The sequence below is a fragment of the Brachyhypopomus gauderio genome, unplaced genomic scaffold (assembly GCF_052324685.1).
Source record: "Brachyhypopomus gauderio isolate BG-103 unplaced genomic scaffold, BGAUD_0.2 sc97, whole genome shotgun sequence".
In the NCBI taxonomy this organism is placed as follows: Eukaryota; Metazoa; Chordata; class Actinopteri; order Gymnotiformes; family Hypopomidae; genus Brachyhypopomus; species Brachyhypopomus gauderio.
Genome location: NW_027506918.1, coordinates 51,880 through 67,500, shown reverse-complemented (window position 1 = coordinate 67,500; position 15,621 = coordinate 51,880). Strand labels below are relative to the sequence as shown.

Here is a 15,621-nt window from a genome sequence, read left to right as displayed (position 1 = left end):
TACACCCATACTACAGATATACATTCACACAGAACCTACACCCATACTACAGATATACATTCACACAGAACCTACACTAATACTACAGATATACATTCACACAGAACCTACACCCATACTACAGATATACATTCACACAGAACCTACACTCATACTACAGATATACACAGAAGCTACACCCATACTACAGATATACACAGAAGCTACACCCATACTATAGGGATACACACAACACTGTTCTGATTATTGCTATATATATATATATATATATATATATATATATATATATATATATATATATATATATATATATATATATATATAAAATCTATGTCATATCATATGCCATACTATGTGCATGTGTGTGCGTGTATGCGTGTGTGTGCGTATATATATGTATGCGTGTGTGTGCGTATATATATATATATTTGTGTGTGCGCGTGTGTGCGTGTGCGTGCGTGCGTGCGTGCGTGCGTGTGTTCAAGTCCGCTGCATGATCTATGCTGGTCTATCGTCTTAAAGGAGCAACGTGATGAATGGCAGATTCATACATTTGTTGGCTCCTTTCACCCAGTGGACACACACACACACACATACACACACACACACACACACACACACACACACACACACACACACACACACACACACACACACACACATACACACACACATACACACACACACATACACACACACACACACACACACACACACACACACACACACACACACACACACATACATACACACACACACACACACACACACACACATACATACACACACACACACACACACACACACACACACACACACACACATACACATACACACACACACACACACACACACACACACACACACACACACACACACACACACTGCTTAGCCTGGAGGCAAAGCTCCACCATTTATTTTCCACTTGGAACAACATGGTGTCAGCAGATGTTCACAGGTTGCCTGTATTTGATTAGGTTTGTTTACTGTGGCATTATGGGACATAATTAAAGAGTGTGTGCATCTATAGGTTGCTTTACAGGCTGTTGGGTTATTGATTAAACATCTACTGCCTAATTAAGTATCAGAACATGTGTTGAAATCATGTCGTATCTTGGCAAAACTGGCACGAAACTCATGTGTAACATAACGCTCTCCTACAGCAGGGTAAACGTTCAGGCTCTTACAGTCCCGTTTGTGAAGTTGTTTCAGATGATCTCACCCTAATTCAATTAGACTACTGAACTAGGCTCAGTCCAAGCCTTTTATTACCCAGGGAATATGGATGTGTGAAGGAGGGGATACCTGATCCTGGATCAGTGGGATAAGTGATGTCCACACTGCACTGTGCCATTTCTAGAGAGCTTTTACTGGACGCCAGATCTGGCAGCCAGCTGGTTTAATTAAGGAGGACAGGAAGACCAACCGCTCGTTAGTGGTTAATGTCTGTGGGTCGTGATGTGTTGGCCGTGTGATCGTTAGCACAGCCTTCCCCACAGCTCCGTGGGGCTTGTCTGGGACGGGGTGTCTGCACCACCCCAGGCGTCTGGACGGAGGAGCAGGATAGTGAGGCTCTTGTGATCTTGCCTTGACCAAGTAAATAAATAAATAAATAAATACAAGCCCAAGTGTGTTAGCAGGCGTAAACTGTTCCTCTGCCCTGACAGTGGAGTCGAAACACGAGTTAGTGTGGGAGGTGAAGTGAATTGGGTATTGTGTGTGGAGGAGATGTATTAGTGGGACTCCGGAGAGTGTGTGGAGGAGATGTATTAGTGGGACTCTGGGGAGTGTGTGGTGTGTGCTCATACGAGTGGGCAGTTGTGTTTGGGGTGTGCTCTTCACCCAAGGGCACCCACACTGGGAACCTGTCAGAGCCACTGGAAATATGGGGGACCTTTACCCCTGCAGCTGCGGTTCTGTGATGATTCACACTTCTTCTCTGGCCATATCCAGAGGTGTGTGTGTGTGTGTGTGTGTGTGTGTATGTGTATGTGTGTGTGTGTGTGTGTGTGTGTGTGTGTGTGTGTACATGAGCACATGTCTGTGCAGGGACGTTAAATCTACAAATGATGGTTGTGAAAATTTACAATGCAGGGTGTTATGAAGACATTCCTGGGACATTATAGAAGTTCCCATCTGGTCCTCGGGCTGCTAACATTAATTTCGACCAAGAAAGTATACAGACCTGCCCATGGACCTGTCCCTTCAGTATCTACAGACTGGGGTTCAGGAGTCAGTAGAAACTTGTTGAGGCCCTAACTAAAGCAGTTTATATAATGTCATCGAGGTTCGTCTGGACTTGTCAGTGTTGCAGGAATCGCAATGAGAGATAATACCAGACTTGTGTGAACGCCATGAACAGAACGTGTCTGTCTCTAGATCTGAGTGTCATGCTTTGATGTCAAACATCATCTTTTTTTTTAGCTTGGTGTTTTTAGCATGACACATCATCATATTTTAGCAGTTGTGAACCATCAGGTGTGGCCTGTTAAGAGGTTCTCTCTCTCTCTCTCTCTGCTGAGCTGTGCTTACAGTACAGACCAGCCTATATACAGCAGGTATCACATCAGCACTGTCTTCCTGGTGCTGTCGGATTACATTTGGTTCAAGCCAATGATGCTGTTAGCAAAACCACCCAGTTGGTCAGTACCCAGATTTGATTTATAGTCCAGAGGAAACTTGACCCCTGGTGAAAACTTCTCCCTCGGTCCTGTTGGCAAATTCATCTTGTGGCAGCTGTTGCTGAAAGGAAATAGTATGTTCACTCTGAAGCATGAGCAGAGGTTAAAAGTTAAAACTCCACCCCCTCGCACCCGTGTGTGTGTGTGACATCACTCATAGCTGCTGTCACATTGGTAGTTAATCTATGAGTTGCCATGACTGCAACAGTCAGTTATAGTCATCCTTGTAACTTTGCAATTTTTCACTTAGGGCGCAAAGGGGGATCCCGGACTGTCCCCAGGTCAGGCACCAAAAGGAGAAAAGGTAAAAAAAATAAAAATAAAAATCTCTAAATTTAACCCAGTTTCTTTACTTTTAGTAATGCTGTTCCTAGCTGCTCGTCTGTTGGATCTCATTATTGAACTGCGTGGAAAGTTTGCTATAGTTTGAGTGTGTTGAATTGAATGTTTTGATGCAGAATGCATTAAGTTCTTTAACTCCACCTTAACTCCACCCCCTGAACTCGGCTGTCTTTTTCTTCCTCTAATGGTTCTTTCTTTCTTCTGTTCAATTCTTGTTTCAACTCTCTCATGTTAGCCTAGCCTGTGTTACACAGATGACACACGGTACCCTAGCTGTGTTACACAGATGACACACGGTAGCCTAGCCTGTGTTACACAGATGACACACGGTACCCTAGCTGTGTTACACAGATGACACACGGTAGCCTAGCTGTGTTACACAGATGACACCCGGTAGCCTAGCTGTGTTATACAGATGACACACGGTACCCTAGCCGTGTGATGCAGATGACTGTCTATGAAGATTGACCCTCCTAATGCTCACCTCTTCCTCCTCTCCTGTTAGGGTGAGAAAGGCCGTCCTGGTCAGCAAGGCCCCAGAGGTTTCGTAGGACCACCGGTAAGTTGATCCCCTTGACGTTGTGCACGGGAACTCGTTTAATTCCTTGTTTATGCGGCTTTTTTATGAGGTGTGACAGATTTCACAGGGTCGGGTGTGGCCCACCCATGGTGGGTGCGCTCTAGAAGATGGTGCTTCTAGTTCTGGAGAGTGTGTGGTATCGGACCGCTGGAGAGTGTGTGGTATCGGACCGCTGGAGAGTGTGTGGTATCGGAACGCTGGAGAGTGTGTGGTGTCGGACCGCTGGAGAGTGTGTGGTGTCAGACCGCTGTAGAGTGTGTGGTGTCGGACTGCTGGAGAGTGTAGAGAGTGTGTATTCTCCACCTCATGGGCCCCGGGTGGAGGGGGGTGGGGGTGCAAATCACCCTTGCATACAGCCCACGTGCCCCACAAGGTCATAGGTCGTCTTTTAGAGAAAAAGTGCCTGAAGCGTGGGTGTGCGTTTGGGTGACCTTGCTCGAGGTGCAGCCTTCATGCAAGTGTGAACAACCACCTGCTCCTGGCTGTGTGATTTTTTTAAGTGACAATTACAGTAACATCATAATAATATGAAATAATATGTCTCTGAAAGTTATATGATCTCTCTGATGATTTAAAAAAAAAGTTCCTTTTCGAGAAGAACCCTAAACACGTCTCTTCAGCTATGATCCTTATGCATGGTGACTCAGCAAAAAAATCTGCTTTTCCTTTTGTGGGGGGGATGAGCCCTAATTCAAGGTGTTAGTCCTGCTTCCTCGGGATTGCTGGGTTGAATTTTCCCAGGCAGCTTTTGGCGGTTTTGAAGTTTTTGCAGAAGCCGGGAAGATTACAGCTCTCTCTGGACCTGGTGATGGCGCTCTGCAGTAGGACAGGAATGAGTGCAGGGTGCACGTATCTGTTAACCTCCTGTACCACCACCTCTCCATGTCTGAATCATGGAGAATCGAGGAGACAGATGAACAACACCATCCACTACACTACTACTACGCCTGCTATACAGAACGTTCAGTTCTGTAGTCCACAACACTCTTTCACCACTTTGGCTCCAAACAGAAATGGATCCATATTTTCCAACCCAGCTTTCATCATCCAGTTCTGATGCAACATGCGGCACAATATAACGATCTGCTGATCTGATCCATGTATCTCCCCCTTATTGTCTGGGATAAATACTACAGCAGATGTATTAGCCATGGTAGACGACCCTTTTTATAGACCTGACTCACAACCGTGGATCTTAAAGTAAGACGTCACTTGGTCTTAAATGCGAGGTTAAACACTGTGGTTATGTGCCATTAGGCACACAGGTGGTGAGCACGTAATAATGAACCCCCCCCCCCCCCCCCCCCCCCCCCCCCCCCCCCCCCCCCCCCCCACCCCCGTTCCAAGATGACCTTGATCAGCAAAACTCCTGCAAGCCTCACTCAGGATGGGGGCGTAAATCACTCTGACCTCTGACCCCTTGCTACAGCGCCATCTTGTTGAGACCTGGGAGATGAGTCCAGAAGTTTCCAACCCTTTGTTCAGTGCTTCAAACTCCATAGCCCTCATTTCAAAGCACAGCGACCCCTGCTGGCTAGCACACATAATTACCACCGCTCAGTATTCTTGGTTTTTGCTTTTTGTTTTGGCAAAGCTTTGTGGGAGATTACAGAAAAAGAGGCAGATGTTTTTGACATTTTGATAGATACCAGCCAAAATGAAAGAAGAACCTAAAAACTGAGAATGAGGTGGAATTTCGGCGCTGTTCGAGTGACCCTCAAGGATGTAGTTGTTGTGTCTCTCATGGATAAAGCTAGTTCTCGCCGTCTGGAGGGGAAAGAATTGAAAGGTTTTGACGGGTCTGAGAGTTCTTTATCTAACGGAGGTGGAGAGTGTGGGGTGGCTGTGGCAATGAAATCCCCCCCCCAATATGTGGTTGAACTGGGAAATTAGCACAAACAAAAGGAATGAGATTGCTCCGCTTTTCTGTGTTGGGGAGAGTAACCCTGTTGGGGGACAGAGACCCTGTTGGAGGAGAGAGACCCTGTTGGAGGAGAGAGACCCTGTTGGGGGACAGAGACCCTGTTGGGGGACAGAGACCCTGTTGGGGGAGAGTGACCCTGTTGGGGGACAGAGACCCTGTTGGAGGAGAGAGACCCTGTTGGAGGAGAGAGACTCTGTTGGGGGACAGAGACCCTGTTGGGGGACAGAGACCCTGTTGGGGGAGAGTGACCCTGTTGGGGGACAGAGACCCTGTTGGAGGAGAGTGACCCTGTTGGAGGAGAGAGACCCTGTTGGGGGAGAGAGACCCTGTTGGAGGAGAGTGACCCTGTTGGAGGAGAGAGACCCTGTTGGGGGACAGAGACCCTGTTGGGGGACAGAGACCCTGTTGGAGGAGAGTGACCCTGTTGGAGGAGAGAGACCCTGTTGGGGGAGAGAGACCCTGTTGGAGGAGAGTGACCCTGTTGGAGGAGAGTGACCGTGTTGGAGGAGAGTGACCCTGTTGGGGGAGAGTGACCCTGTTGGAGGAGAGTAACCCTGTTGGAGGAGAGAGACCCTGTTGGGAAGAGAGACCCTGTTATGATTTAATTTTCTTCTGTCTTACCTGCAGGGTCCCAAAGGCTACACAGGTCCAGCAGGTCCTCCAGGAGAACAGGTATGAGCAACCAGCAGGTATAACCCTAACCCCCAGCACATTGGCCCAGGTGGGCACCCTATACCCCGGGGGCTAGTAAAGACCCAGAGGGCTCCAGAACCCAATATTGTGTTCGGCAGCCAAGCTGGTTTTACTTGCCCATGGAGCAAGATGCAGTCTGGCTCATTCAGGAGTGAATGGCTGCAGCCTGGGTCCTAGCCAAGTGGGGATGGAGGAGAGCCAGGGGGGTGGGGGTGAGGAGGGTGGGGGTGAGGGAGGGTGGGGGTGGTAAGGCAGGGAGGGTCAGTGGGCAGCACTTGGGGCCCACGAATCAGGGCACCGTCCAGAACAATAGATGTTTTATTCCTCTGCTAGCTTGGTCCAATTCTCATGATTCTCTCTCTCTCTCCCTCTCTATCTCTCTCTCTCTCTCTCTCTCTCTCTCTCCCTCTCTCTCTCTTTCCTCCCCAGGGCGTGCCAGGGTTGCCGGGCATGGGCGGGGCAGCAGGTTACCCTGGCAGGCAGGTGCAGTGACAATGAGCCACTAAAGAAAAAACTATTACCCAGAATTCCACCTGTGAAAGAGCCTTGTGTGTCAAGTAAAGGAATCTGAAGTATAATCCTTAAATATAGCAAATGAGTATCACCTGCACTATGATTCCAAAGGGGAAAATGAGCAAAACGGTTACAAACATCTGGGTTCAGGAACTAATATGCTAAAAAATGCTTTTATTTTTAGGTTATTACAAAAGTGACAGCCAGAAGGCTTCAAGACTTACAGCAGACAATGTAACCTTCTGCAGAACTTTTATTTCAGTGGGGAGCCTTTTGCTGGGGTTTTATGATTTTAACCTTTAAGTTTTCTTTAATTGTATGAAATACAATTTAAAAAAAGGGGGGGGGGGGGTTGTCCTCCCCTGCTGGCGTAAGATGAAACTGAGGCTCTCTGAGCAGCTGCATTCTGTAACAAAGCCAGCAATCACACACACACACTCTTCCACACCTCCACACCTCGCAGTCTGAGGGCTTGTTGCATCCTCACTAGAAAGGAGCCTCAGTCCTTCAAAGAGCATAAGAATTCTCATTGTGGTGCATTTTTGAGTTGAAATTGACTGGTAGATGCTTGTATCTGCTGCACGTTTGGTGTGTATTTGTGTGTGTTCATATATATGCTGATACATGTTCTTTTGTAGGGGTTAGCAGGTCCGGAGGGAAATCCTGGCCCTAAAGGTCTCATCGTAAGCACCAAAGCACAACTTCACTCTTCCCACACCTGTCTCTGCTGCTGTCAGTGTGAAACGTCTCTCCTAACAGGATTTATACATTTCAGGGAGGTGTTGTGTTTTGAAGGGATTCTGGGAGCTGTGGTTCTAAAGGGATTCCTCATAAAATAAGATTAACACGAGAGTGAGAGGGCTATGGAGAACAGTGGTCAAAGCAGAATTACTGAGACCAACAGGCAACACGTTGATCTTGCATAACTTACATCTTATAATTATTCAGTAATTTCTCATGCTAGTAGATTACCATCAACTGAACTGTGTGGAAAAGGGATTTTAACAGAGCATCTCTGTCAACTTAAAATATTCACGGGTGCATCTCAGCAGGGTGTAATCATGGACATTTATAGCTTCTGGACCAGAACTGTCTGCACAGAATGCACAGAGAGAGGATGAGTAGAGAGGGGTAGAGAGAGGGAGAGAGAAAGAGATAGAGAAAGGGAATTAGAGGCCAAGTTTTAGAGATGGAGAGAAAGAGAGATGGAGAGAGGGAGACAAGTGAGGGAGAAAAAGAGATGGAGTGAGTGAACCGTTAAGATGGTTTTAATTTATCTTTGCTTTTGTGCATTATTCCACTTCAGAAGAAGGCAGACCTATAATGTGTCTCTTCCTTTCAGGTAGCTGCTCTCTCTTTCACGCAGTCTGTCTCTCCCACGCAGTCTGTCTCTCCCACGCAGTCACTCTCCCACGCTCTTTCTCTCTGTCCAGACTGCACATCACAGAAAAGAAAATGCAGAATTATTAGTGCTTTTTTTTCTTTTTCTTTTTTTGAAAACTGGCAGAATACAGTTTCAAAATCACATACATGTGTACAGACTAGATTTCACATATGTCGTAAAGTATTTTGTCAGGAAGTGCCTCTTAATACGTTTACCCTCTCCCAGCAACTCGGGTTCATATCCCAGAAGCCCTCTGGAACTTCTAAGCTGCAGAGAATTTTCCAGTAATGTGCACGCGCTGTGTGCGACTTAATTCATCTCAGCTGTCAGATCAGAAGCTAGTTGAAGATGGAAGTAGCCATAAATGTTATAGTTCATATAATGCAAAACATTACATGTGACTCTGCTATACATAGCACACTGATGTGTTGTATGGACGTGAAGCTGGCTTTCTTTCACTAGGGAGGCGTTTCTCTGGCTCTCTGGGGTTCTATCAGTTAACACTTGGTATCCTCCTCTGTGGCAGGGTTTCATCGGACCCCCGGGCGTGGCAGGACCACCAGGACCAGAGGGCGAGAGAGTGAGTCGCACATCCTGTCTCACTCCAACACCGCACGAGTCAGGCGCTGGGCGGGTCTGGGCGTTGAGTGGCAGGTCAAATCGTGGTGATTATGGGGTAGTGGCGTGCCTTACCTGTAATTTACATCAGGCTCAAAGGAATCTGAGTGGCTGTAAATCCCAGAGTTTACCTTAATGATAGAGATGTGCACGTGAGGACCCAGTGATGATGCCTGGAGAGTGTGCAGAGATCACGCATTAATGGGGTAAAGGTCAAGGGTGAAAGGGCACGCCAGAGTCGCTTAGCTGGCTTCTGCTCTTCTGGACTTCAGATCTGTAAACAACAAGCCAGTTTAATAGTCTGAATGATAACTACACTGAAGGGTAACTACAATTATGGTTAGCTACACTGATGGTTACCTGCTTTCCTTTATGTTTTGAATCCAACATATGTTGATCATGATATGTTGATCACTGACACCTGACACAAGTTTAATCTAATGAATTATGCTTAAGACAAATACCTTTTTCAAAACACACACGCACACACAACTTTAGATGCACACACAGCAGATCAGAGCTTCTGTTCCTCTCCTACCCACACCCTGATCACCTGTGTGTTATGTACCACACCCTGATCACCTGTGTGTTATTTACCACACCCTGATCACCTGTGTGTTATGTACCACACCCTGATCACCTGTGTTATGTACCACACCCTGATCACCTGTGTTATGTACCACACCCTGATCACCTGTGTGTTATGTACCACACCCTGATCACCTGTGTTATTTACCACACCCTGATCACCTGTGTTATTTACCACACCCTGATCACCTGTGTTATGTACCACACCCTGATCACCTGTGTGTTATGTACCACACCCTGATCACCTGTGTTATGTACCACACCCTGATCACCTGTGTTATGTACCACACCCTGATCACCTGTGTGTTATTTACCACACCCTGATCACCTGTGTTATGTACCACACCCTGATCACCTGTGTTATGTACCACACCCTGATCACCTGTGTTATGTACCACACCCTGATCACCCGTGTTATTTACCACACCCTGATCACCTGTGTGTTATTTACCACACCCTGATCACCTGTGTTATGTACCACACCCTGATCACCCGTGTGTTATTTACCACGCGTTAATCAACAGTGTTATTTACCACACCCTGATCACCTGTGTGTTATTTACCACACCCTGATCACCTGTGTTATTTACCACGTCCTGATCACCTGTGTGTTATTTACCACACCCTGATCACCCGTGTTATGTACCACACCCTGATCACCTGTGTGTTATTTACCACGCGTTAATCAACAGTGTTATTTATCATGCCCTGATCACCTGTGTGTTATTTACCACACCCTGATCACCTGTGTTATGTACCACGCCCTGATCACCTGTGTTATTTACCACACCCTGATCACCTGTGTGTTATTTACCACACCCTGATCACCTGTGTTATTTACCACGTCCTGATCACCTGTGTGTTATTTACCACACCCTGATCACCTGTGTGTTATTTACCACACCCTGATCACCTGTGTTATGTACCATGCCCTGGTCACCTGTGTGTTATTTACCACGCGTTGATCACCTGTGTTATGTACCACGCCCTGATCACCTGTGTGTTATTTACCACACCCTGATCACCTGTGTTATTTACCACGCGTTGATCACCTGTGTTATTTACCACGCCCTGATCACCTGTGTGTTATGTACCACACCCTGATCACCTGTGTTATGTACCACACCCTGATCACCTGTGTGTTATTTACCACACCCTGATCACCTGTGTTATGTACCACACCCTGATCACCTGTGTGTTATTTACCACGCCCTGATCACCTGTGTGTTATTTACCACACCCTGATCACCTGTGTGTTATGTACCACACCCTGATCACCTGTGTTATGTACCACACCCTGATCACCTGTTATTTGCCACGAGTTGATCACCTGTGTGTTATTTGCCATGCGTTGATCACCTGTTATTTATTTACCACGCCCTGATCACCTGTGTGTTATTTACCACGTCCTGATCACCTGTGTTATTTTACTTTCCTGCTTTTGAAAAATGTAGATAATAGTCAAAGTGAACCCAGAGTAGGTGTGTCCACACGCTCATGTGATATATAGATGGTTCCTTTCAGAGCAGTCACGTCTTGTGGTTTCTGGCACTTTTCTGAGGAAATTAGTCATTGTTTGAGGCTGTTTTATTTCAGTGATGATATATTATGATATATTATCACAGTCAAACTCATTTTCCCAACTTCTGTAATTTTTTTGTCATTTCGGTCATGTTTTACTCTTGTTTATTTATTGTTTGTCTCAGCAGGTCCATCTGCTTCAGTTTTACTAGCAAAGTTTACTGTGCGATGCACAGGCGCGATTACTAGCACACACGCAAAGGGAGACGACGTGTTTGTGGAAATCTCTGTGTGTGCGGCTCTGTGATCCATGGAGCCTTCGAGAAACTTAATCTCACTCATCCTAAAGACAGCAAACGATCAGACATGTCAATTCTACGCGGTGACTGCATGAACCAGAAAAATGCTGAATTTCCTCATTTTGTATCTGTGATTTGCTTCACAGGGGATTCCAGGCCCTGTGGGAAATAAAGGCCCCAAAGGCAGACAGGTAAGCCAGGAGCCCTTGACAACTCTTCAGAGCCCTTGAGAACGCTCAGAGGGTTCAAATCCGGTCCATATCAGATCCCCCACCCCTCCTCCGGGCCTCCGTGGGTTTCCAGACAGAGCGGTTCGTCACGGTGACTGAACGCGATGAAGCTGCTGATCTGGGGGTGTGGAAAGGTGCTGCAATGGTGCTTCCTGTACACCTGTGGCTTGAGCTCACGGAGTATCACTGGGGACCGCAGGCACCCCCCCCCCCACGACGCCGCCCTCTCCCCCCACTCCCCCGCTCTCTCCCCCCTGCTGCCCCCAGGGGGGCGGTGCTTTGGTAGGACTCGAGTTGTAGTGGGGGTCAAGCTACATCTTACAGACTGATGTGTATTGCCTGCAGAGAGGGGAGAGACTGGGGGGGGTTACCCATGGGAGGGAGGGGGAAGAATCTGTCCATCTGTTATGGCATTAATCAGATGGGCTGTCACTATGCCCTAAGAGAACTACACCTCCCACAAACCTTACACACCCTGCAAACACGCAGCAGTCTTGTGACAATGAGTTAAGCTGGAACGTCTCTGTCGCATCGGGAAAACATGGAAAACCATGTCTGGACAGACAAGAATAATTAACAACCCTTGTTTGTTCCTTTTATAGGGTAAAGTTAAAGACTGCTTGCCTGATTTAGCAAACAATAGTGCTGGATGCTTACGAAACCATTTGACAATGCTAGTTCGTCTGTAGCCTGCAGTTGCTAGGACAGACAGACTTGTGGGTATAATTGTACATTCCTTTTCCCATTTCACGGATGGAGTTCTGGTTTCTGCCCTCCACACTGCTTGGCATCTGTTCATCCAGTTTTTAACAGAGCATCATGCTCACGTGCTCATTGCTACTTTGAAGACTGTCCAGGACTATTTTGTTATAAACTCTCTCATGATGTCAGAGGAAGCCATGCTAACCATGGTGGAAGAGTGGTCATTTCAGACAGGTGGGCTGTGTAACCAAGCCCAGCAGGTCAGAGTGGCAGCAGGTCAGAGTGGCAGCAGGTCAGAGTGGCAGCAGGGCGGGGCAGCAGGGCGGGGCACCACAGACGTGTGCAAGTTGGGTGCAGGGCTGGTAGGTGGGGGTGTGACACACTTGTGACACATTACCTGTGTCCCTGGTTACGTATAGCAACTGTGACACGTTACCTGTGTCCCTGGTTACGTATATCAACTGTGACACGTTACCTGTGTCACTGGTTACGTATATCAACTGTGACACGTTACCTGTGTCACTGGTTACATATATCAACTGTGACACGTTACCTGTGTCACTTGTCACGTATATATCAACTGTGACACATTACCTGTGTCCCTGGTTACGTATATCAACTGTGACACGTTACCTGTGTCACTGGTTACGTATATCAACTGTGACACGTTACCTGTGTCACTTGTTACGTATATATCAACTGTGACACGTCACCTGTGTAACTGGTTACGTATATATCAACTGTGACACGTTACCTGTGTCACTGGTTACGTATATCAACTGTGACACGTTACCTGTGTCACTGGTTACGTATATCAACTGTGACATGTTACCTGTGTCACTTGTTACGTATATCATCTGTGACACGTTACCTGTGTCACTGGTTACATATATCAACTGTGACACGTTACCTGTGTCACTTGTTACGTATATCAACTGTGACACGTTACCTGTGTCACTGGTTACATATCAACTGTGACACGTTACCTGTGTCACTGGTTATGTATATCAACTGTGACACGTTACCTGTGTCACTGGTTATGTATATCAACTGTGACACGTTACCTGTGTCACTGGTTACGTATATGAACTGTGACACGTTACCTGTGTCACTTGTTACGTATATCAACTGTGACACGTTACCTGTGTCACTGGTTACGTATCAACTGTTATATCAACTGTGACACGTTACCTGTGTCACTGGTTACGTATATCAACTGTGACACGTTACCTGTGTCACTGGTTACATATATCAATTGTGACACGTTACCTGTGTCACTTGTTACGTATATCAACTGTGACACGTTACCTGTGTCACTGGTTACATATATCAATTGTGACACGTTACCTGTGTCACTTGTTACGTATATCAACTGTGACACGTTACCTGTGTCACTGGTTACATATATCAATTGTGACACGTTACCTGTGTCACTGGTTACGTATATCAACTGTGACACGTTATCTGTGTCACTTGTTACGTATATCAACTGTGACACGTTACCTGTGTCACTGGTTACATATATCAACTGTGACACGTTACCTGTGTCACTGGTTACATATATCAACTGTGACACGTTACCTGTGTCACTGGTTACATATATAAAATGTGACACGTTACCTGTGTCACTGACTAGAAAGGAAAGGCTAGAAAGGAAAGGAAAGGAAAGAAAAGGTGTGATAAATGGCCAACTTGGATGTAAACTTTAAAAATGAGTGTATTTTAGTGAGGCACTCAGAATTGAAGTTTATAGATAATAATGAATAACTGTTCTTGGGCAGCATAACTGTAGCATATCTAATAAGAGACAAATCAATCGAGATCAGTTGATAGCAAAACAAATCAGCCCAGAACAGGTTTTTGGATCATGAGAGATCAGTATTTCACACGGTACACTTCATTTCAGCTGAAGGTTGTTACACTCCTGTGGGATATTTCTTCTTTTCCTTCTTGTTTGTGTTAAGGTTTGTTTTGTGTGATTTCTTAGGGAGTTCTTGGTGAAGTGGGGGAGAGAGGTCCCCCTGGCCCTGATGGGAAAGAGGTGAGTCTGAACACTTTACAACATCTTCCACAAACCGCTGCACGTTTCAACATCTAGAACACTACATCCCCCAGGATGCATGTTGGTCAGCTCACATTACAAATGCACTGAAGAAGAAGTGTCTGAGAATCTATCTGTAGTCCGCTGGCTATGAAATAGGCAGATAACTCAGTTCTGTGTTAAAGCTTAAAAGTGTATTTATTTTACCTGTGAGTTGTTAAAATACAGTCCAACGCTACTAATGCACAAGTAACTGCTTATTTGTGTGTGTGTTGTTCACAGGGACCTGTTGGAGGAACTGGCATAGGTGGATTTCCTGGGCTCAGAGTGAGTATCGTCAGACAAACGCAGAGCAAACATTCAGAGTGCTGAGAATTGGAAAATGCTGAATCCTTCTTCTTCACCCACTCCAGATGCATAAGATTCCTCATAGATCAATCATGACACTCAAAATGAGGAACTGCTCTTCATGAGGGCCTTGCCTCTGGGCGGCGCACGCGGGCTCCCCCCAGGTCCTAGATTCACCCAGCTCCTAGCTCAGGAGCTCCCTGCCAAGTTTCACTCTCTGGAAAGCATGGAGGAAAAAGCTTTCATGAGGATTAAGCTGGCCTTGGCTGGGTCCTCCCGCAGCAGCGTGGAGCCTCTGTGTTCGTCCCGTTTGTGTTCGTCACGCTTAGAGACCGTGAAGCTGATGTCTTGTCATCTCTGCTCATACAAATTGCCATCCGCATCCCACACCAAGGGAGCAGTTGGACTGGAGTTCTGGGGTGATTTGTCTCTGAGCGGGCGTTCCCTCTCCCTGTGCTGCCCTGCTGATGCAGCAGTACTGCCCTGCCTGCCTGCCAAGAGCTGATTAGGAGCGTTTAATTCATGCAAGCTCGGGAGAGACAGGAGAGAGACAGGAGAGAGACAGGAGAGAGACAGGAGAGAGACGGGAGAGAGACAGAAAAGAGAGACAGGGGAGAAACAGAAGAGAGACAGGAGAGAGAGACGGGAGAGAGACGGGAGAGAGACGGGAAAGAGACGGGAGAAACAGAAGAGAGACGGGAGAGAGAGACGGGAGAGAGAGAGAGACAGTAAAGAGAGACGGGAGAGAGAGACGGGAGAGAAACGGGAGAGAGACAGGAGAGAGACAGAAAAGAGAGACAGGGGAGAAACAGAAGAGAGACGGGAGAGAAACGGGAGAGAGACAGGAGAGAGAACCGGGAGAGACGGGAGAGAGACAGGAGAGAGACAGGAAAGAGAGACAGGGGAGAAACAGAAGAGAGACGGGAGAGAGAGACGGGAGAGAGAGACAGGAGAGAGAACCGGGAGAGACGGGAGAGAGACAGGAGAGAGACAGGAAAGAGAGACAGGGGAGAAACAGAAGAGAGACGGGAGAGAGAGACGGGAGAGAGAGACGGGGAGAGACAGGGGGGAGAGAGACGGGCTGAACGTTCTGCAGCTGAAGCAAACACACAGTCGTCTGGAGTGGCGGGAAACAGAAGGACTGAGTAGCACGGGAG

At 46.9% G+C, this 15,621-nt stretch overlaps 1 protein-coding gene across 1 annotated transcript in view; it reads left to right on the top strand.

The window, feature by feature from the left end:
• LOC143496586 (uncharacterized) overlaps positions 1-15,621 on the top strand; it is a 105,703-nt gene that overhangs the window by 42,072 nt on the left and 48,010 nt on the right. The window contains 9 exon segments of the mRNA XM_076992761.1: positions 2,932-2,985; positions 3,529-3,582; positions 6,155-6,199; positions 6,650-6,703; positions 7,372-7,416; positions 8,644-8,697; positions 11,290-11,334; positions 14,063-14,116; positions 14,399-14,443. Coding sequence (XP_076848876.1) covers positions 2,932-2,985; positions 3,529-3,582; positions 6,155-6,199; positions 6,650-6,703; positions 7,372-7,416; positions 8,644-8,697; positions 11,290-11,334; positions 14,063-14,116; positions 14,399-14,443 — 450 coding nt within the window.